This window comes from Phyllobates terribilis, unplaced genomic scaffold (assembly GCF_046119375.1).
Source record: "Phyllobates terribilis strain yellow unplaced genomic scaffold, ASM4611937v1 Scaffold_7__3_contigs__length_470593459, whole genome shotgun sequence".
Taxonomy (NCBI): Eukaryota; Metazoa; Chordata; class Amphibia; order Anura; family Dendrobatidae; genus Phyllobates; species Phyllobates terribilis.
Window position 1 is genome coordinate 66422529 of NW_027362767.1, and position 24064 is coordinate 66446592.

The window sequence follows — 24064 nt, forward strand, 5'->3', positions numbered from 1 at the left end:
AAACAGGGCCCACATACCTTTAGTATTAAGTTAATGTACAGGTGCACACATATGTTATGTGACCCATATACATACACAATGTGTCGGCACACTCCCATTAATGAATACATGAACTCCACTGTTACCCAAAACGTAAGGTACTTAGCATATTTTTTGTACTATAAAACACTTTTTAGCAAGAAAATCTCTTGTTAAAAAGTGTATGCTTCTTATAGTCCGGAGGTTGCTTCATGTGATAGAAAATGTAGACTCCTTCCCGATCGCAGATTGAACTGCTCCCTCTCCTCCTGCCCCACATTGATCTATATGATCGGTGCGTGGCAGGAGAGGAAGCTACCGGAAGCTGCATATCCTGATTTGCTGAAGAACCTTCCACTCGACTGGATCAAGGATCTTTCAGGTCATATGATCAGTCACATGCCTGGAAGGAAATGCAAGATGTGGTAATATATAGTGTGTGTCTATAAATGTGCATGTAGCAGAGCTGTGTGTGTCTATAAATGTGTATGTAGCAGAGCTGTGTGTGTCTATAAATGTGCATGTAGCAGAGCTGTGTGTGTCTATAAATGTGCATGTAGCAGAGCTGTGTGTGTCTATAAATGTGCATGTAGCAGAGCTGTGTGTGTCTATAAATGTGCATGTAGCAGAGCTGTGTGTGTCTATAAATGTGCATGTAGCAGAGCTGTGTGTGTCTATAAATGTGCATGTAGCAGAGCTGTGTGTGTCTATAAATGTGCATGCAGCAGAGCTGTATGAGGGTCTATAAATGTGCATGTAGCAGAGCTGTGTGTGTCTATAAATGTGTATGTAGCAGAGCTGTGTGTGTCTATAAATGTGTATGTAGCAGAGCTGTGTGTGTCTATAAATGTGAATATGTAGCAGAGCTGTGTGTGTCTATAAATGTGAATATGTAGCAGAGCTGTGTGTGTCTATAAATGTGAATATGTAGCAGAGCTGTGTCTATAAATGTGCATGTAGCAGAGCTGTGTGTGTCTATAAATGTATGTAGCAGAGCTGTGTGTGTCTATAAATGTGTATGTAGCAGAGCTGTGTGTGTCTATAAATGTGCATTTAGCAGAGCTGTGTGTGTTTATAAATGTGCATGTAGCAGAGCTGTGTGTGTCTATAAATGTGCATGTAGCAGAGCTGTGTGTGTCTATAAATGTGTATGTAGCAGAGCTGTGTGTGTCTATAAATGTGCATGTAGCAGAGCTGTGTGTGTCTATAAATGTGCATGTAGCAGAGCTGTGTGTGTCTATAAATGTGCATGTAGCAGAGCTGTGTGTGTCTATAAATGTGCATGTAGCAGAGCTGTGTGTGTCTATAAATGTGCATGTAGCAGAGCTGTGTGTGTCTATAAATGTGCATGTAGCAGAGCTGTGTGTGTCTATAAATGTGCATGTAGCAGAGCTGTGTGTGTCTATAAATGTGCATGTAGCAGAGCTGTGTGTGTCTATAAATGTGCATGTAGCAGAGCTGTGTGTGTCTATAAATGTGCATGTAGCAGAGCTGTGTGTGTCTATAAATGTGCATGTAGCAGAGCTGTGTGTGTCTATAAATGTGCATGTAGCAGAGCTGTATGAGGGTCTATAAATGTGCATGTAGCAGAGCTGTGTGTGTCTATAAATGTGTATGTAGCAGAGCTGTGTGTGTCTAAATGTGTATGTAGCAGAGCTGTGTGTGTCTATAAATGTGCATGTAGCAGAGCTGTGTGTCTATAAATGTGCATGTGTAGCAGAGCTGTGTGTGTCTATAAATGTGCATGTGTAGCAGAGCTGTGTGTGTCTATAAATGTGCATGTGTAGCAGAGCTGTGTGTGTCTATAAATGTGCATGTAGCAGAGCTGTGTGTGTCTATAAATGTGCATGTAGCAGAGCTGTATGAGGGTCTATAAATGTGCATGTAGCAGAGCTGTATGAGGGTCTATAAATGTGCATATAGCGGAACTGTGTGTCTATGTGCATGTAGAAGAGCTATCTGTATGTGCATATGTAGCAGAGCTGTGTGCTTATAAGGCTAAGTGCACTCGGAAATGCTGCGAAAACGCTTGTTAGTAGGCCTGCCAGCTATGGCAAGGGTAATCCCAATGTGCTGTACACATGTTGCGGAAATTTCCGATCAGAATTACCATTGCGGTAAAAACAGCAGCATTACCATTGTGCGTGCGTTTCCGACGTAATTTCCCGCCCATTGACTGTAATTGAACCGCATCATACCTGCGGATCTGATGCGTTTCAATTAAAGCCAATAGGCGTGAAGTCGCGACGGAAATTCTGTGCAGGTGGTACCCAGTCAGCAGAAGAGAAGTACTACTCCCCTCATCCGACCGCCGCTCCCACTGATAACAGCGCTGCTGAGGGGAGCAGTAGTTCTCCTCAGAAGAGCTGGGAACCACCAACAGTAAAAAAAAAACAAAAAAACTTATACTCACCTGTCCGGCGCCCCCCCGGCGATGCTCTCTCCCCGGCGGCCAGCGGTGCACTGTGGGGAGCGCGCTCGCTCCCAGCAGTGTACTGTGCTGCCTGGATCACTCACATGACCTCACCGTGGGAACATTCTCAAGAATGTTCTCATGGTGGTGAACTCACCGGGGCAGATCAGCTGATGAACCCCAGTGACCTCAGCAATGATTTTACACCCCTGTCAGTATACATTGCTGGCTTCTATAGCATTGACATCAGTGATTGCTGATGTCACTTCTGTAGAAGTGACCCGGATCGTCGAGGGACAATCGACGTTAATCTTGACTGCGTCATGATGGCGGACAGGTGAGGGATATGGTTGTTTGTTTTTTTTACTTTTTTTTTTTTCAGAAGATCGATGGCTTGGCAGACAGCGTACAATAAAAATTTTTTTTAACCCGTTAAGGACCTTGGGCTTTTCCGTTTTCATTTTTTGCTCCCCTTGGTCCCAGAGCCATAGCGTTTTTATTTTTCAGTCAATATGGCCGTGTGACAAGTTGTACTTTTGAACGCCATCACTGTTTTTACCATATCGTGTACGGGAAAACGGGGAAAAAAATTCCAAGTGCTGTGAAATTGCAAAAAAAAGTGCAATACCAGAGTTGTTTTTTTTTTTTTTTTATAACCACGTTCACTGAATGCTAAAACTGACCTGCCATTCTTATTATCCAGGTCATTACGAGTTCGTAGACACCAAACATGTATAGGTTATTTTTTATTTAAGTGGTGAAAAACAAAATCCAAAGTTTGCTTATTTTTTGCGTGCCGAGCTGACATTTTTATTGATACCATTTTGGGGTAGATCCGATGTTTTTATCGCCCGTTATTGCATTTTATTGCTCTGTTGCGGTGACCAAAAAAACGTAATTCTGGTGTTTAGAATTTTTTTCTCGTTACGCCGTTTACCGATCTAATTAATTCTTTTTTTTATATTGATAGATCGGGCGATGCCAAATATGTGTATGTGTTGTTATTTTTTATTATTTTATTTTAAATGGGGCAAAAGTGGGTGATTTAAACTTTTTTATATTTTTTTTTATTTTTTTAATATTTTTAAAAACACTTCTTTTTTACACTTTCTGCTTGCTTTAATAGTCTCCATAGGAGACTAGAAGCAGCAGTTGTTTGATTGCTTCTACTGCATACAGTCGGTGAGCAGATCGCCTGTATGCAGTAGAAATGCTCATGTGATATGAGCGCCGATCACTAGGTGGCGCTCATAGCAATCTTTACATGACAACCACAGGGGTCTGCTGCAGATCCCGGGTTGTCATGCCCACGCATCGGTGACCCGCGATCATGTGACGGGGTCACCGATGGGCGGGGCTAATGCCGCACTTCCGGCGCGGCGATGTTAAATGCCGCTGTCAGAGATTTTATTTCATTAGAATACTTTATTCTGCCTGTGTATTTATTGAAAAAGGCGCCGACAACTTTACTGCTCGGTTAGTAATGGGGGCGTCTTATAGACGCCCTTCATTACTAACCTGGGCTTTATGTCAGCCGCCAATACAAGGCTGACATGAACCCTTTTACCCCACTCTCCATCTTTACAGAGCAGTGTGAAGATCGAGGCTAAGCGCCAGGTTTGGCACATCGTATGAATGTGACTTTTCTGGGACTGCCGAAGGGTGTTATTAATAGTCGCGGAGGAGGCTAGTATCCATGGCCCCTTGCCTGGCTATTAATATCAGCCTGCAGCTGTCTGTTTAGCCTTTTCTGGTTAGATTTTATAGGGGGACCCTACATTAATTTTTTTCTGGGGTACCCATGTAATCTAGCCAGTAAAGGCTAAACAAACAGCTGTGGGCTGATATTAATAGCCAGGGAACATTGTTGGCTAATGGCCCCTTCCCCAGCTACTAATATTAGCACCCAGCGGTCGGCTTTCCCTCTACTGGTTATAAAAATGATGCGGGAGCCCTTGCCATTTTTTTTTTAATTTTTTTTATTTTAGGCTTTGTGCCCATGCTTTGGACGCATATTTTTTGCTGCGTCCAAAACGTTGCATTCTATTGAACGCAGATAAATCCACATGTGTTCACTGAACCATGCGGATTTATCAAATTCAATACTTTTTAGTGGTCAAATTTCTGTTGCGGAGACTAGCGACTCCGCAAAAGAATTTGACATGCTGCGGTGCCGAAAGACGCACCGCATGTCAGTGTCCACGGTTGATCTGATGCGCACATAGTGGACCTGGGATTTCTAGAGATCCCATCCACGATGCTGTAACATCTGCACGCTGCGGGTTTGACGCTGTATAAACACGCAGCGTCAAACCTGCAGCGGATCCTGATCGTGGCGACGTGCCCAAACTTACCCGCAGCATGTCAATTTCTGTAGCGGATACGGTAGTCTCCGATGCAGATTTTGACCGATTGAAGTGTCCTTATATGCGGTGGATTCACATTTATCGACAACAAAAGTGCGGCATTAGAACACCGCATTTTGGACGCAGCAAAAATATGCTGCATCCAAAGCTCTGCTTCTTGCTGTTCGTGGGGACGTAGCAGCTAACCAAACAGCTGTGAGCTGTTAATAATAGCCAGGGACCATGTTTGCCTAAAGGCAACTTCCTAGGCCAAAAATAGCAGCTCAGAGCTGCCGCATAAATTACGTGAATAGAAATGCTAATGAAGATTGGGTGAATGGGATTAGCTGACACCCAGCTCTTTTGTTTGGTGATGACAAGGTGTCAATCGGACCCTTTCATCACCAAACCTAATTAAAGTAAAGGGTTAAATAAACATACAGACACAGAGCAAACACTTTATTTGAAATACTACAGACACATTCTATAATCCTTTTAATTAACCAATATACTCACCCCAGTTCTGAAGGTAATCCAACATTTAAAGCAATGTCCCACCAAATAACTTTATTTAGCTTCAAAAAGCATTCAATGATGTACAAAAACACTTGAAAAAAATGGATCAAAAAACGTTTTTTCCGCAGCATTTTTCCTGCCAGAGATTCAGAAACTCTCAGGAATATTCTGCTTCAAATCCTGATCGTGTGCACATAGCCTAATACACACTTTAGAGAAACACGAGCCGTAGATCCATTACCTCCCTATTCTACCCTAGCCATCCAACCTCGTGAAGGTGTACTTAGTTCTGGATGGTCCCTGTCACTAATGTTCATTAATCGCAGTGTCAGTACACAGCTCTCCTGTCAGCAGTTTTGCAGGGTCAGGCTGCCGACAGATTGACTTTAACACTTGACAGTGACATTTTGGTAATATGTGCAAGTAACCCTTTTTGTCTTTTGATGTGAAGAATCTGCCATGTCTGAACATGCTCTTCATATTTGTCCTGATGACTTCCCCCCCCCCCTTTCTCTTGCAGTATTATCAATGGCTTTGCATTACCTCTGAAAGCTGAACACAAACAGTTCCTGGTGAAAGTGCTGATCCCCCTGCACACCGTCAGGAGCTTATCCCTCTTCCACGCACAGGTATGGCCATTGCTTCTTCTCTCCCAGTGTTTGGTGGATTCATTGTGAAAGGCCTGTGCCATCAGAAAGAGGAAACGACTGCTTAAAGGGAAGTTCAGAATTAGGAAAACGTGGCTGCTTTCTTTAATAAAACGACGCAACGCTTATATGGAATAGCATCACAGTCACACAACCAGTAGATAGGGAGGAAAGCCGCCATGTTTATAGAATCCGGGGACCCCCTTCCACAGAAAATCAGAGGGTTCGTCATCTCTCCTTTACTTCTCATAACCATCCAGGAGCATCTTTTCTTGGAAATGTTCTTTCTAATCTCCCTCTGTTGCTCCTCCTGGAAATGTCAATAAATTGCTAACCATTGCATACAGCTTGTTACATGCGATGCTTCTTTCCACCCTTTGTTCTTGTATGTCCTGCTCATTCCTTTAATTATTTTTTTTTCTCTACAGCTGGCATATTGTATAGTACAGTTCCTGGAAAAAGACCCTTCCCTCACAGAACCGGTGAGTGTGTTTCCATCACTGTCATAAACATCATTTTCTTACCATTGGATAATAAAAATGTTTTTTTTTTTTTTTTTAGGTCATTAGAGGATTGATGAAGTTCTGGCCAAAAACATGTAGTCAAAAAGAGGTAGGTGGTCCCTTTAAGAGCTCTCATGGATGGCACCAGCTTTGTGCTGAGCCGTAGTAGTAACTAGAGTTAAGTCTGGTCCCACGTGGCTGCTGAACCAGGGAGATCTTCACTTCTGTGCTGGCAATCCTCTGCCCGGTACCCTGGGCGCCTCTTGCGCTTACTAGGCACCTTGACATCATGAAGTCACAGCACATGTCATGACATAGTTTGGCTTAGTGCAAAAGGCACCCAGGAGGCCCGGCCCAGAAGTGAAGACCGCCCTTGTCCTGATGCTATGGAGGACTTGACTGGATACTATTCTTTGCTCAATTCTAATAGTAACTAATTTAGTGAAATATATAAGACATTAATCTATCAGCAGTTTTTTTGCTATGGAATCTGAGAGCAGCACAATGTAGAGGCAGAGAGTCTGATTCCAGTGATGTATCACTGATTAGACTACGTGCTGTAGCTTCAATACAATCAGTGTTTTATCATCAGGAGATTATCAGTAGAGGACTAGGTGCCGCATGCAGGGCAGTCCAGCTAGTCTGTGTAACCCCGCCCCCTACCACCGATTGGCAGCTTGCTGACAATGTAAACAGGAAGCTGTCAATCAGCGGCGGTTGGGGGCGAGGTTACACAGATTAGCTGGACTGCCCTGCATGCCACACCTAGTCCTGTAGTGATAATCTTCTGATGATAAAACACTGATTGTATTGAAACTACAGCAAGCTGCTGAGCAAGTGACACATCTCTGAAATCAGACTCTGCCCCTATTTTATGCTGCTGTCTGATTTAAATAACCAAAAACCCGCTGACAGATTCTCTCTAAGTCTTTTAGCCGAAGACTAATATTAATGGTAACCCTCTGACTGACCTGGTAACATGATTTTGGGAGGCGACCACAGCTGGTACGGTATACGTAGACATAACCTTATTGCAGCTGAGCTGGATGTGTGAACCATTGTGACCCGGGATCGGAGGTACGGGTTGGTAGCATTGCCCAGAAGTAACACATGCTAGTATCCAGGGCTGTGGAGTCAGTATAAAATAGACCAACTCCGAGTCCTAAAATATATAATAAATTGGGTACAGTAATTCAATGCAGTTTGTGGGGAATATTTTTTCATAAGAATTTGGGAAAGTTATGAAATGTCCTATAAATGTCTGTCCTATTCCTGATCTAAGGGTCTAGACTTTAAGCTGAGATGAATCTGTGCTGCAGTAAATTTATCACTTAAACATGAGCCGTGGATGAGGGAGTCGTGGAGTTGGAGTCTGTGTCATGAAAATTGAGGAGTCTGAGTCTGAGGTTTGGCTTACTGACTCTACAGCCCTAATACGAAGTATGATTCAACCCATTAGTATAGTAACAACCTGCAACTGGCAACGCATGCTGGGAGTTGTAGTTCTGCACCTGCAGGAGTAGCACAGGTTTAGGTACACGGGTATCCTTTATAGGGGGTAAACCGCCTGCACAGCCGGGACCACCACTGTCAAACATAAAAATGTGCCGACAGATTCCCTTTAAAGCTTTCTCTCCACCTAGAAAGGGAAGCGGCAACGTCCACTGCCTTCTGCATAACACTTCCAGGACATTACTGCCTCGTTTTCCTCAATACTCAGTAACACGGCCATGTACATTTTTCTGTTTTCCAGGTCATGTTTCTCGGGGAGTTGGAGGAGATCTTGGATGTCATTGAACCTTCACAGTTTGTCAAAATCCAAGAGCCTTTGTTTAAACAGATTTCCAAGTGTGTTTCCAGCCCTCATTTCCAGGTGAGCGCCAACTATTCGCTATGGGACACTCTTATCCCTACTTTTCATGGCTGTCTGCTTGACCTGGCGCTTATGCACCAAGCTAGCAGACAGCCGTGATCCACAAAGCAGGGGCTTACAAGCTACTAGCTGGGGGGAAACCCATTATCCACAGGAAAGAAAACGTGCCGTACCTGGGACGGCCGACAGGTGTTATTTGCCGAGTTGGGGAAAACTTCTGTTATAACGCAGCGTGTCAGTCTCATCCACAGTTGTCTTATACCGTTCATTTCACTTCGTAATATTTGTGATCGGCGATACATTTAGTAAAATACGGAACGTGACCTACAATAAATGAAGCGCTTTCCTGTATGGAGAAAGCGATACCCACCGTTCACATCAATCATCCTGTCTTTCAATCTTTGCTTCGTATTGTATTAAACATCTTCTCAAACAGTAGGGATGACAGGTTATAATTATCACTGTTGAAAATGCATAAAAATAGCGCGGGGGGTGGATGAGGTACAGGAGATGGGGGCGGAGGATTGCTGAGCTGCCTGGCAGCGCGCGGTGCATGTCTTTTGAGATGGCATCACGGCTCCCATGTGCATTGATAAAAAGAAGCTTTCTCTTTAATCCCAAGTAACTGTACGGTAATATTGTAAGTAGTTAACTTCACTCGGACAGTTATGTCCTAGGGATGGCATGGGGTCAGGAGTTGTGCCTGTGCTATGTGCAGTAGGAGCCAGCTTTAATACACAGCTAAGCCCCTTGTGGGGAGGTGGCTCCCTCTGTCGGCCCCTTGTGGGGAGGTGGCTCCCTCTGTCGGCCCCTTGTGGGGAGGTGGCTCCCTCTGTCGGCCCCTTGTGGGGAGGTGGCTCCCTCTGTCGGCCCCTTGTGGGGAGGTGGCTCCCTCTGTCGGCCCCTTGTGGGGAGGTGGCTCCCTCTGTCGGCCCCTTGTGGGGAGGTGGCTCCCTCTGTCGGCCCCTTGTGGGGAGGTGGCTCCCTCTGTCGGCCCCTTGTGGGGAGGTGGCTCCCTCTGTCGGCCCCTTGTGGGGAGGTGGCTCCCTCTGTCGGCCCCTTGTGGGGAGGTGGCTCCCTCTGTCGGCCCCTTGTGGGGAGGTGGCTCCCTCTGTCGGCCCCTTGTGGGGAGGTGGCTCCCTCTGTCGGCCCCTTGTGGGGAGGTGGCTCCCTCTGTCGGCCCCTTGTGGGGAGGTGGCTCCCTCTGTCGGCCCCTTGTGGGGAGGTGGCTCCCTCTGTCGGCCCCTTGTGGGGAGGTGGCTCCCTCTGTCGGCCCCTTGTGGGGAGGTGGCTCCCTCTGTCGGCCCCTTGTGGGGAGGTGGCTCCCTCTGTCGGCCCCTTGTGGGGAGGTGGCTCCCTCTGTCGGCCCCTTGTGGGGAGGTGGCTCCCTCTGTCGGCCCCTTGTGGGGAGGTGGCTCCCTCTGTCGGCCCCTTGTGGGGAGGTGGCTCCCTCTGTCGGCCCCTTGTGGGGAGGTGGCTCCCTCTGTCGGCCCATCACACTGACAGTCTGATAATGCATTGCACTATTTAAGTAGTGCGGGGTATTGCGATCATAGGATGTTGTGGGACTAATAAGTATAGTATAAAAAATATAATTCAATGTTTTAGATATAAAAAAAATAAAACCCAAAAATCCAGATCCCAGTTTTAATAATAAACAATATTATTTGTGGAGTAAAAACAAACCCCCTGCAAAACCGATACCGCACTCACAATGACCCGTACAATAAAACTATAAAGTTATATTAAAAAAATTTCAAAATCCATGCCGGAAATGCTGTTTTTGTTCATCTCTCCCCACTAAGACATGAGATGAAAAGTGATCAAAAAGTCACGTGTCCCAAAATGGCATCAATGAAAAACTAAGAGGGCTTCTCACTCAAAAACTAAGCCCTCACACCGCTAACACAGAAAATTGTAAAACGTATGGCTCTCTGAATATGACAGCTAAAAAACAAATAATTTTCGTTTTTTCATAGTGTATATTATTGTACAAAAATAATACAATAATCCCATATAAATCTGGTTCCTCTTATTGGGTTCGGAGCTGTAGAATGAGTATAACTTGATTTGTGCAACGCGGTTAATGGCAGATTTGCTTTTTTGCTTTATGCGATTGAATCAAGTTATAGTCTTCAAAGGGTTAGAGGGGTTGTCCATTGAAAATAAGTGATCACCGATCCACAGGAGGAGGTACCACCACGATTGGCAGTTCTCATGCTCCGCTGCTGCTCCATTCATTCTCTATGGGGCTGCAGAAAAAGCTGAATGTAGTGGTTGAGCATGCATAGTGCCGATCCGTTCTACCGGGGTTAAAAATGCTCTTTTCTGCAGATCGTTTCGGGTTCCACCAGTCAGATTTTTTTTTGTCACATCTATACTTTCAAGAGGACAATGGACAGCCCCTTTTATAAAAGAGTAAGATCAACTCCCCAAAACTGCATATATGGACAGGCAGGTCTTTTATATCTTCTATCTGTTGCTGCATTCTCAAGAGATTTGTGGTTTAAGTCATATGTAAATTACGCATAAGTGCTACAGGCATCACAGAGCACTTCCCGAGCCTCGACATCCCAAGATTTCTCTGCCCAGCACTGGCTTCTTTAACTTGAATGGACTAGCCACTGTCTGTGCAATGTCAGGTAAGGAAATCAGACAGAGAGCTGTCAATCAAGCTAAAGATGCCGCTGCTGAGCGGGAAAACAAGCTCGGGGAGTGCTCTGTCACGCCCAGAGCACTTAAAGCCTCATTTGCATATGAATAAGAAATGTTGATCACTGGACAATGCAGCAACAGATAGAAGATATAAAGGTGCTAATGGCTTTACATTTCAAAGGTGACCGCTGCAGCCAGTCAGTGGTCCATTGTTTTTATTTTCTGTGGCTGCTTGTTGCGAATCGCGTCGTAAATTAGCATCTGATGGCAAAAACATCTGTGAGTGCAGGAGAGCAATGAGGACGCGTCGTTGTAATCAGCAGCGTGGTGATTGAGGCACCAACTAATATTCTCATGTATCGTCTGCAGATAACCCCGCCAGTCCTTCCTGCACACCACGCTTTATTCTCCTTTTCGCTGCAACGTCTTTCCTTTCCTTTCTTGTAGGTGGCGGAGCGAGCTTTATACTATTGGAACAATGAATATATCATGAGTTTAATAGAGGAAAACTCGAATGTCATCCTTCCTATAATGTTTGCAAGCCTGTACAGGATTTCTAAAGAACACTGGAATCCGTAAGTGGAAATATTAATTTCCTCTTTATTTTTTCTCTTCGTACCTCTTATGTTTTTCCATTGGCGGCCTAAGACTACACTAGAGGGCTCGGCCATCACGTCGTTGTACTATCACCTGCGAGAGACCGAGTTGGGGCTCATGCACACGTCAGTGGTTTTCTCATATGGGAACGTCGGTCCGACTTCATCGGTGTTGAAAATCTGATGAAATACTAATCGAAAGCAGAACTTTCATCTGAGATTGGTCAGTGTCATCAGTTTTTCTCTGATGAGAGGGGAAAAAAAAAGTTTCTCCACCTTCTCCTATCAGTCCGTGAAAAACGGACAGCACTTAGATGGCTATCATACTGTCTGATTTTTTTCTTTCTTTCTCGGACCTATAGACTTTTATTGCCAAATTTGATCTGAAACTCGACATCGGACATGTCTCCGTGTTTTGGTGCAGACCACCTGGTCAGCAGAAAAATCAGACATATGAACAGCCCCATAGACTTTAATAGGTACGAATGCGATCCATGAAAACCGACGTGTGAATGAGCTCTTAATTTAGCATATACGCCTGTGAAGTGGGGGGGGTCCCAAAACCCTCACTAATCACAGTGCTGAAGTGCTGCGCTCCCCTTGAGCACTCTCAGTACAAACCCATACACTTTTTTGTTTTTGGAGCGGTCGATGAGACCCCACATATCTACAAGGCATTTAAGGGGGGCTACAACATGTGTATATAAAAAGAAATTGTTATAGTTTAAAGGGGTATTCCCATCTCCCAAGATCCTATCTCAATATGTCGTAGTTGTACTAATATTAATATTAGCAAATGCTTCCAATTAGAAATGTAGTATAGTTCTTCTGATTCACTATGTCGCTTACCCCATGTGCAGGGCATTGCTTTAGCTTAGATATCCATGGTTACGATCACTCATATTGAAAGTTACTTGCTAGTGGTTGTAACCATGGATTCCTAAGCTACTGCAATGCCCTGCACATGGGGTAAGTGACATGTTATCTGGAGAACTATGCTACATTTCTAATTGGAGATATTTGCTATTATTATTATTATTCCTACTACATATTGGGATAGGATGTTGGAAATGCAGATACCCCCTTGAGCCAAAGTCCCCCATCATTGGTAGAAGAAGTGCAGTTATGCTGCCAATGATCAGGATGACCTTGTTGGTTTTTGGGCTGTCCTGACTATGGGCTCAGTCATTACCTCCATATATGAGTGAATATTTACTGCTGTGTCTTGTACCTATCACCAGTCTCCTCACCATCTACAACGTCGTCTTCTTCTCCCCCCAGGGCGATCGTCGCGCTCGTCTACAACGTGTTAAAAGCCTTTATGGAGATGAACAGCACCTTGTTTGATGAACTGACAGCCACTTACAAGTCAGATCGCCAGCGGTAACTTTTTATAGCTTCTTCTTGTCTGTAGCACTGAAAGCTTATGGTGGTTTTCTGTGCTGCATTGACTTGACGTGTTATTTATTCTGCATTGGGCTCTGTTCACACCAGTGTCATGGCTCCTGTCCTTTAACACCTTAACGACAGCCGGCGTACCATTTCAGTAGCTCAAACCTTGTGCAGCATGAATCTTGTGGCTACATGATTGCAGGCAGGTATATTTTTCTCTGAAATGTGCCAGCCTGGTGTTAAGAGCCGGGTGGGGACTATAGGAATGGACGGCGGTGCCCCCTGTCATCTTCTCCCTGCTCCGCTTTAGGTGATTGGCCGGTCTCACACTATGGACACACATGAGTGAGCCCTGTCAATCACCTGGAGCCGTGCTGGAGAAGCCAATCGGGGGCAGCATCGGACTAGTCTATTCTCCCCATAGTCACAGCCGGATATTTAATTACTGGAGCGTTTGAGAAAAATCTCCCTGACTACAATCACGCAGCCAGGCTCCGATTCATGCTTTGGTTTGAGCAGCACAAATTGACAGTTTCCCTTTAACATGGCGATCCCGCTATTGTAGGGTACCAATTGATTGTCATGGCAGGTGGGAGCTTTCTAAAGGCCCCCATGTCTGCCATGTGGGATCAGACCGCGAGAAGGTCATACTGTAATAATATTATAATACTATAGCATTGCATAATTAATAAAGCAATTGCCAGTCCAAGTCCCCTAAAGGGACTATTTAAAAAAAATATATATTTTAGACACTAGAAAAACAAAACAAAAAAACCTTATAAGTTTGGTATTTCCATAATCGTATGAAGCTGGAGAATCACATTGCCAGCTAATTTATTTTTTTACTGCACATTGAACGATATGGAAAACAAACTTACAAATCAATCATGGTTTTTAGTTTTATTTTTGTTGACATTTAAAACTACATAAAAAAATAACTAAAGCGACCTTACATGGTGACGTTGGCAGAAAAATAAATTATAACCGTTGGAAAAATGAAACCGTAAAAAGAAAAATCACCTAGTCCTTTAAGGGGTTAATGGAGCCATGGCAGGTATGAGCGATCCACTCTGGATAAATCCTGACGGAATCTACTATGATCTATAGGGATTCCTTCTTGTTTCGGGGGTTCTGACAGCAGGAACGGTGCTGCAGAATGGGCTGTTTTCTGTGGCCGCTCCACATTTTGGGGTCTGTATTGCAGATGCATCACCCGACCTCTCCGCACATTATTACGACTGCCCAGGGTGTGGTTTTTGCATCTGATAACAGAGCCCCTTATGCGACCATGTTACCGATGGCAGAAATCCTATAAACAGCTGCAGACTTCTCACTTTTTCCTCTGCAGAATTTCTCGGGGGCACAAACTTTTAATCTGCACTTTATATTAACATTTTTTCTGTTCCAACTTAAAGCTTTTCTGATTATCTTAGAGGTAAATGGCTGATATATTGGAGAACTGCATTATCTGTAAGGTACCAGGGGCCAATGACGAAATTAGTGTCTGGAGCATTGGCTGCTAATGTATCCGGCTCCTAAAATTTACAGTCACTCGTCTGCCCCACATTAATGGGTGCGATCAGGTACAAGGGACTGTTGGCTGCTGGGTCTTCAAATTTAGCTGTCATTACAAATATAAATATGAGCGAGCTCAGTCTCCATTTCCCCCCAATACACATTATACTAATGTCGGACATATTCGCAGATATCCACGGGTTCGGCCGACCACTGTTTATTGAGGTGCCAGCCGACTGATGGTTGGGGGAAATGTCGATCAGACACGTCCGATTTCAGACTGCTGATCGCATTGTTGTCCCGGAGGAAAGCTGCTGGTAGACGTGTCAGTCGCCTGCTTTTTCATAGAGAACACAGGAGCACTCCTGTGTATGGGATTTGTATACAGGCTTGGACTAGCCCATCGGAAAACAGGAGAATCCTCCGGTAGGCCCCTATGAAGAAGTGCTAATGGGCAGTGGAGAAAAAAAAATCTTATTGATTAAGCAAGCTTGCCAAATTAGTATTACATAGAAACAGAAGTAAATTTGTTTACTAGGGTCAGGTTATTTTTGCACGTAGCTGAACAGTGGACCCCAAAGATCACTGTTTCTTGTGGGCCTTTGCCAGTCCAGTCCAACATTGCATCGTTCAGCTGATGGCCATCTAATGTGTATGGGGGGCTTAAGAGAAAATTTGTAAATTCTTGATTTCTGGTCCATTCCTAGACTTCAAAAAAGGGTTAAAAAAAACAAAACCAACAAACCCCAACCCTTATATCCATCTGATAATGGTGTATGGGGAATTACAGGTAATGCAGTCAGTGATATATTGGCCCTTGGAGATACAATTTAAAGGGTTGTTCATTACGAATCCTCACCTAGCCAAAGCCTACAGGATAGCTTACTGATCGCTGGGGGTCTGGCAGCGGAGACCCACCCCAATCCCAAGAAGGGGGCTCAGTCCCGTCAGAATGGAGCAGAGGTCGAGCATGAATGTCCCCGCTACGGATCGCCAGTTGCAGCATAACGGTTGCATTTCAGAGCCCTGTTTTTGGCATCTGTGGCGGTCCAGGCAGTCTGACCCTCAGCGACCCCCTATCCCATGTAATAACTGGATGTCCAGAACGGCCCTTTACATTTGTACCATAAACTCCAGAGTGCTTTCCAATTCTTTCCAATGTGTTGTCGCCCCCTAGTGGTGTCCCTTTTCATACCTGTCATTGGTTTATTTCCCGCATTTTTTTTTTTTTTTTACAATGGACATGTACTGGTGTTCTCCGCTTCTGTCTCCAGGTAGGGATGAGTTAACGTTGTGAATAAGTAAATCACTTTCTTAATTCCCTAAATGGATGGCGGCGTACGTGATGTGGAACATGCTGAGAAATGAAGCGTGGGCTAATCGGATGGGACAGAGGCGGCTCTCCGCCAAACCGATACTAGACAATTGTGAACACTGTTATATGGTTATGTGCCACAAGTCGCAGAACAATACCCTACTGTCAGGAGCGGCTCCGAACACCACCGCTTGTGGCATAATCCCAGGGAGTCGTGTGCAGACGGCCGTTCCGCGGAGGGACTAGTCCGGACCCCTCTTACAGGCGCCACTGATACTTAGGGCCGGGATCATTTTTGAAGTTTTGTAGTATTTATTGTTACTCAACTCAATGTTAGATCTGACCGAAGTCCCTTTAAATAATTCCTCCACCCTTTTTTTTTTTTTTTTATTCTGCTTTATTAGTGAGAAGAAGAAGGAAAAGGAGCGCGAAGAACTATGGAAAAAATTAGAAGACCTTGAATTGAAGCGAGGTCTTAGGAGCGACGGCATCATCCCGACTTAACAAAGGAAGCGATCTCACCTTTATCCTGTGGAGTCACATGTATGTAGTAGAAGATGGAGCAGCAGTTTTCTGTATCGTGCAACTTTACAGTAGATAACATTCGTTTCATTATTACAACAGCACTGTATATACCTGTCTAAGTAAAGGAAAAACAAAACGGCAAAAAAGCAAAAGAAAAAAATTCTATGGACTTTAATCCAAAGTTTGGACTCTAGATGAACTTCTCAGAACTTTGCAAACCTAATCATTGTTTCTTTACCATCTTCTCGGATCTTGACAGAAATTTGACAGTGTCAAAAAAAAAAAAAAAAGTGCTCCCCTCCATATCTTCCATTTTGTCAGGCATTTGTTATTTATCTATTGGGCAGAGTATGGCAGTGTTTCAGATCCAGGCACCCTGATTGTATTTAGCTTCTCTTTCTGCTAAACTGTATAAATCTATTTATATAGTTAAAAAAAAAGAAAAAAATGGAAAAACATGAATTTTGACTTCTCAGAACATTCTCCTTCTCTCGAATACCATTTTTCTCTGTTCCTTTTTCTTTTCTTTCTTTTTTTTTTTTTTTTTTTTTAATATTTCTTTGCAAATTTTTACTTTTCCCCTCCTCAGAGCCGAATGTCTTAGCAAAACTGTTCCTCACAATGGTTTTGTTTCATAGTGTGTATATAATAATTTTTTGGGGTCAATTCGGCATTTGTTAAAGCAATGTCAACCTGCTGCCTTGCAACTCCCAGCTGAAGGGCCGGAGGTTATCCACTTTTGTTTTAATGCGCACTCTAAAAGTAGCACCAGGTTGTGGGGGAAGTGTGTGTAATGTGTGTATGCATGCGTGTAATATGTATGTATAAAAAAAAAATATATATATATATACATACATACATATACAGTACAGACCAAAAGTTTGGACACACCTTCTCATTTAAAGATTTTTCAGTATTTTCATGACTATGAAAATTGTACATTCACACTGAAGGCATCAAAACTATGAATTAACACATATGGAATTATATACTTAACAAAAAAGTGTGAAACAACTGAAAATATGTCTTATATTCTAGGTTCTTCAAAGTAGCCACCTTTTGCTTTGATGACTGCTTTGCACACTCTTGGCATTCTCTTGATGAGCTTCAAGAGGTAGTCACCGGAAATGGTTTTCACTTCACAGGTGTGCCCTGTCAGGTTTAATAAGTGGGATTTCTTGCCTTATAAATGGGGTTGGGACCATCAGTTGTGTTGTGCAGAAGTCTGGTGGATACACAGCTGATAGTCCTACTGAATAGACTGTTAGTAAAGCTAAGTAAAGAAAAACGAGTGGCCATCATGACTTTAAGAAATGAAGGTCAGTCGGTGTGAAAAATTGGGCAAACTTTGAAAGTGTCCCCAAGTGTAGTTGCAAAAACCAACAAGCGCTACAAAGAAACTGGTTCGCATGAGGACCGCCCCAGGAAAGGAAGACCAAGAGTCACCTCTGCTTCTGAGGATAAGTTTATCCGAGTCACCAGCCTCAGAAATCGCAGGTTAACAGCAGCTTAGATTAGAGACCAGGTCAATGCCACACAGAGTTCTAGCAGCAGACACATTTCTACAACTACTGTTAAGAGGAGACTTTGTGCAGCAGGTCTTCATGGTAAAATAGCTGCTAGGAAACCACTGCTAAGGACAGGCAACAAGCAGAAGAGACTTGTTTGGGCTAAAGAACACAAGGAATGGACATTAGACCAGTGGAAATCTGTACTTTGCTCTGATGAGTCCAAATTTGAGATCTTTGGTTCCAACCACCGTGTCTTTGTGCGACGCAGAAAAGGTGAACGGATGGACTCTACATGCCTGGTTCCCACCGTGAAGCATGGAGGAGGAGGTGTGATGGTGTGATGGTGCTTTACTGGTGACACTGTTGGGGATTTATTCAAAATTGAAGGTATACTGAACCAGCATGGCTACCACAGCATCTTGCAGCGGCATGCTATTCCATCCGGTTTGCGTTTAGTTGGACCATCATTTATTTTTCAACAGGACAATGACCCCAAACACACCTCCAGGCTGTGTAAGGGCTATTTGACCAAGAGGGAGAGTGATGGGGTGCTACGCCAGATGACCTGGCCTCCACAGTCACCAGACCTGAACCCAATCGAGATGGTTTGGGGTGAGCTGGACCGCAGAGTGAAGGCAAAAGGGCCAACAAGTGCTAAGCATCTCTGGGAACTCCTTCAAGATTGTTGGAAGACCATTTCCGGTGACTACCTCTTGAAGCTCATCAAGAGAATGCCAAGAGTGTGCAAAGCAGTCATCAAAGCAAAAGGTGGCTACTTTGAAGAACCTAGAATATAAGACATATTTTCAGTTGTTTCACACTTTTTTGTTAAGTATATAATTCCACATGTGTTAATTCATAGTTTTGATGCCTTCAGTGTGAATGTACAATTTACATAGTCATGAAAATAAAGAAAAATCTTTAAATGAGAAGGTGTGTCCAAACTTTTGATCTGTACTGTGTGTGTGTGTATGTATATGTATATATGTATATATATATGTGTATATATATATATATACAAATTATAATGTACATACACGAATACATATTATAATATGTAAAATATATGTATTTAGTATGATATATATTTGTGTATGTATTATAATATATGTATACACACGTGTAATGTCTAACATGTATATAATTGTGTGTACACAGATACATATTTAACACATGTACATGTGTAATGTGTTTAATACATTTATATACATGTGTTATACACATTGATATATATATTACACACACGTTATACACATATATATTTGTGTAACACATGTGAATAATAGAAATATCACTCCTATATTACACATGCATGTGTGTAAGATATATAACTTGTGTATATATGTATATGCGCGTGCAAACACATATCTATGCGAGTGTGATGTATGCATATATTACACACGAGAGATAGATAGATAGATATATATATATATCTATCTATCTCTATCACTCTCTCTTACACCACACTTGCATAGATATGTGCGCATACATACACTCCGCACACTTACACTCACATACACACACATGAATGTGTCATATACAATTTTTTTTTTTTTTAAGAATTTTTCCATTTTTGGTACCTTTTTTTTTTCTTCTTCCAGTCCACCAACGTGCACACCCCTTAAAGGTCGTCAAAGTTCTGGTGCTTATTTTAACTTTCAGGTGTGCATTACAGCAGTAATGTAAAACCTGCAGTCTTGAGATGAGACCCCCCCCAACAATCGTCTTGTCGGGGTATGTTGCATCCTTACAAAGCTGCAGGTTGCGCAGGTGCTGCATTCGGGCATATGTGAGTGGCTCTACAGGTGTAGGATGCTGGGACTTGTAGTGTTACAACAGCCAGAGCAGTGGCAGCTTTCACACCCCTGCGGTAGAGAAGCCAGAGGGGAGGACCGGTAGCGGCATATGGTGAAAATGAGCGTGAATTCTCCGTATATCAAACACGGAAACAAAGTAACAGCTGAGCAGTATTAGGATCAGCCGCACCGCTGCAGCACACCACACAGGGCCGTTTTTAAGAATCCTATATAAATATATATATATATATTTTAGCCATTATTATCCTACAAATTTTATTGGACCATTTTGAAATAAAGATTAAAAAAAAATAAAAATATTAATAAAAAACACTAAACGGCGAGTACAGGACGAGGTGTTGTCGGAGCGGTACTGATTGTGTTCAGGGACGAGTCCGTCTGAGCTGTTTTGAAAGTCATTGCCTTATTTTCTAATTAATATGTATTAAAGTATTTTGGCAAGAGAGGATGTAACCTCTAGGAAACGCGCTCCTGAAAAAGAAAAAAAAAGACGTTGCAATATTTTTGTGGTCAGCCTCCTGTCGGGGAAGGGTTCGGGGGTTTTTTTTTTGCCTGCACCATCAGTCGCATTCTGAAGTGGATGCTCATTTCAACTACTGTGTTTCGCCATCTAAAGTGGTTCTTCAAAATGCTACTGAAAAACAAAAAAAAAAACGGAAAGAAATTCTGGAAAATTCCTATTGTCCTGAGTATTAATAAAGTTAAAATGCTTTTATATCAAAGGTGCATTGTGACCAAATTGTTTAATACTGAGGATGAGTGGTGACCGCCCAGCGCACCAGAAGTCATAATAACAGTATATTGGACCGACCTGTGTACTGAGCCGCAGAGGAACGGTCTGGACTCGTCATCTATCCTGCCGGTATTGTAGCATTTCTTTCCCCGCCCGTCAATCAAGGCAGAAGATTTTGGATATAAAACCAATTTCAGAAGCCCGAGAAAACACTGTGTACGGACCGGCTGCAGGTACCTGACTCCGCCTAATGAGGCTGTTGAGTTTGGGTACGTAGACTTGCAGCTGATCCGTACATTCGTGGACATTTCGGCCTTCCTGTATGTAGCCATACTATATAGATTTGTTATAACAAGGCGACATGTGGTATTGTAACTCGGCCCCATTCAGGTTAATGTGACTAAACTGCAATACCAAGCATATCCTGCGTGCTAGGGTGGTGCTGTTCTCAAGCATATACCAAAAAAAAACCTTTTCTGTATAGTCTATTGTTGGTGGTTGCAGAATACGTTAACTGAGAAACAGACAGTGAGCTTGTTCGGTTATAACTCCCACATGAAAGTTAAGCTGAGCTTTGCAATCATAAAGAACAGCTGGGAAGAGCTCAGAAGAAGGAAGATAAGAGTTAGAATCTTTTTCCGGCAGTAGACTGTTTTGTAGAAACCTTTGTTGCCGGCTGCAGAATTGAGTTAACCAAGAATCGATCAGTGAACTCATTTCGGGTAGAGTTTTGACTCTTCACTTCCTTCCTAGAGATCCTCTCAATTAATGACCACAAAGGTCAGCTCTACTTTCATGTCATTGACCTCGTTCTGGTAGGAGAGTTTAGAACGTTCACAGCAAAGTACAGCTGAACTTTGTCATTATTAATCAGCTTAGAGTTGGAACACGAATTAAAAACTCTCCCCATAAGAAGCTCACTGATGGATTTTCAGTTTGCTCATTGTGCGTCCAGCAATAGATAGTGCAACACAGAAATATAGAAGGTAAATCATGCAAAATTTTTAATAAAACCCAATTGTGAAAATTATATATATATCTTTTTTAAGCCATTAAAGTCCCCCAAAATTACCCCCTAAAGGTCCTTGTCTTTTAAAGGGGGGAAAAACCTCTTTAAATGTGTTTTTTAAATTCTATCTATTTGCTGGTATTAGGAAAGGTGAGCCAGTCTGAGAAACTCCACCTTCCAACTTGGTCTCAGCATTGATGCGTGTGAAGGGGGCTGGCTGACCATTTCAGTAGCCCGACCCCTTCTTTTGTCTATGCATCGCCTTGGTCAGGTGAAGGGTGTGGATGGCTGAGCTTTAGAAATCGCCCAATAAGCAGGAATATGTATTCATTTCATTAAACCGAGGCCAAGTCTACAAAGAAGTCCTCTCCATGCTTCAGGAGGACTCTGATTGCCGGACTTTTGGGCCTCCTCCACAGGTCTCGAAATGCTGCACTCTTTTCCCACCCGATGGTCGATTTCCGCAGGTCCATGTCCTCCTCCTCGTATGGGATCAGCACATGGAAGTCTAAGCTGTTAGTCAGATATCGTACATTTTGATCTATCACTTTCGACCCTTGTGTATAGGATTACTTTTCTGTCCTCCCTGGTTTTCCACATTTCCAAATTGATCACCTTTTGTTTCAGCTCTCGGTCGTTTCCGTCCCCGGGATATTCACGTGGTAAGACAACGTGGAACGTGGCAAAGTCTACTCCATCTGTATATTTTGTTAATATTTTCAGAATGTTCTATAGTTCCAAACTTTTTTTTTGTACTTTCAGAATTCTTTTAATGAAGTCTTATGGAGATATTTAACATACACCTCTGTCTGTGACCCGATAATCCTTCATGTTCCGACCAATACACTTGACTTTTTTTTTTTAATTTACTGTAGCTGTTTTTGGAATGTAATTCTTTTGTGTCATTTGGGATTAGGTTTTCTTATTTTGGGATTAGGTTTTCTTATTTCTGTATAGTTTGATTCTACTTTTTATGTGCTAACTCTAGGCAGAAATTGAGGTGAAAAAAAAAAATACAACTTGGGGCTTTCTCCTCTGAAATCTTGGGTTCTGCATTTTTGAGATCTGCTATTTCTCTCTGCAGTCGGGTAGTAGGCCGTTCTTGGGGCTCCTGTCCCCAGCAGCCATGGAATACTGACCTTGCTGCTGGACCACGGTCATGTAAAAACTGGTAATTGCTATGTATTTGGCTGGCATGGATTCTCTCCCCCCCACTTCTCTGCCAGATCATATGGCATATATCCGGCTTGCTTGTTCCTCCCCCAATACATCTGTCATCAGCACTTACCTCATATAAATAGGCAGGCTCCGCGCATGTACACCGCTAAAGTACCGTACATGCGTTTTGAGAAACCAGCCTTTGAGCCTTCCTTTGTAGGCGATGTCTGTTCTGACAACCTCTTTCTTGAGTGATCTGCACATCAGTCTGAGAATTGTAGTTGCTGCAATCAAACATGCCCCTATCAGAAAAAATTTGGTTCCAGCTACTATTGTAACGTAGTGATAAACAATTGACATTGACTGCAAACTCTCAACCCCTTTAAAATCATTCTTATGTGACTGCAGACTTCTGAGTCCTTAAAGTACGGGCACCGCATGCTTTCATGATTCTCCAGTGCCGGTGGTGAAAGTGAACAATCACATGACCACACGTATGCAACTTTAATACATGTGGTCACATGCCAACTAGACGTGGCTCATGTCTAGTCTGATTGTGACTGGAAGTATGCAAAGCTATTACTTTTTTTGTGACTGCCCACTTTTGCCACCAGCACCAAAGAATCCTGACTGTATGTGGTGCACGTGCAGTGTGGATTCAGAAGTCTGACCCATCCCAAACCTGGATAACCCCTTGAAGGCCTGTTTTCACACGCGAGTGTGGACTGCAATATACGGACTAGCCACTGGTTTCCCGGCACAACCTCCTGTATGTCTCTTAGACCGTTGAGCTCGGATCAGGTGACGCTCTGGCGGTCCGTACATCATTGTCTGTAACCGGTCTATGGAATAAAGTGTTCTAGTAGATCTCCAAAATGCAGGTTGATAAAGAAGACTCCAGTCCAGAAGAATTTTCCCTTCTTTTTGCCTCCAGTTATACGTCACTATTTAATCCTTTTTCCACTTTGTTACATGTAATGTTGAGGATTATCAGATCACGCGTTGTATAAAATTATTCTTTAAGATCGGAAAAAAAGATATTGCGATCTGCGTTACCTTGTACATACCGCTGTTATTTCAGAAGTGAAAATGTATACATGCACCTAATGGACGGCTTAGTCTAGGAATAAGAATTCGGAGAAAAAAGGAAATAATTTTTCCTGACATTGGCCGTGTTTTAAAGGTAAATTGCAATTTATTGAATTATTTGAACTTGAGTAGAAGGAGTATTAAAAAAGACTAAGGCTTTAGACTAGAGGAACCCATCTCTGAGGTCCCGTCTTAATGAGGAACTTATGATCTGTATGGGTCTTTGAGGGCAAAACTCAAATTTTTAATCTCTCGTACCAAAAAAGCAATACAATATACTGAAACTAGTACAATTATACATTTGTATTAAGCTTTTTTTTTTTTATATTCCCCTTTATGGGTACCAACTATGGCTATTTGATCATACATTTGCTCATTGTCCTCCATGATGACGCCTGGACTGCAAAAACTATAAATGGTTAAACTCTCTGCCG

General features: G+C 43.0%; 1 protein-coding gene across 4 annotated transcripts in view; it reads left to right on the top strand.

The window, feature by feature from the left end:
- PPP2R5E (protein phosphatase 2 regulatory subunit B'epsilon) overlaps nt 1-17163 on the top strand; it is a 59170-nt gene extending 42007 nt beyond the window's left edge. For 3 of the 4 annotated variants that reach the window (XM_073638696.1, XM_073638695.1, XM_073638698.1), the window contains 7 exons: nt 5813-5921; nt 6368-6421; nt 6501-6551; nt 8196-8315; nt 11418-11545; nt 12848-12949; nt 16193-17163. In XM_073638696.1, coding sequence (XP_073494797.1) covers nt 5813-5921; nt 6368-6421; nt 6501-6551; nt 8196-8315; nt 11418-11545; nt 12848-12949; nt 16193-16292 — 664 coding nt within the window. In that variant the 3' untranslated portion in view covers nt 16293-17163. The remainder of the gene's footprint in view (nt 1-5812; nt 5922-6367; nt 6422-6500; nt 6552-8195; nt 8316-11417; nt 11546-12847; nt 12950-16192) is intronic. The other variant, XM_073638697.1, reaches the window with a different exon arrangement.
- Nucleotides 17164-24064: the final 6901 nt, after the last annotated feature.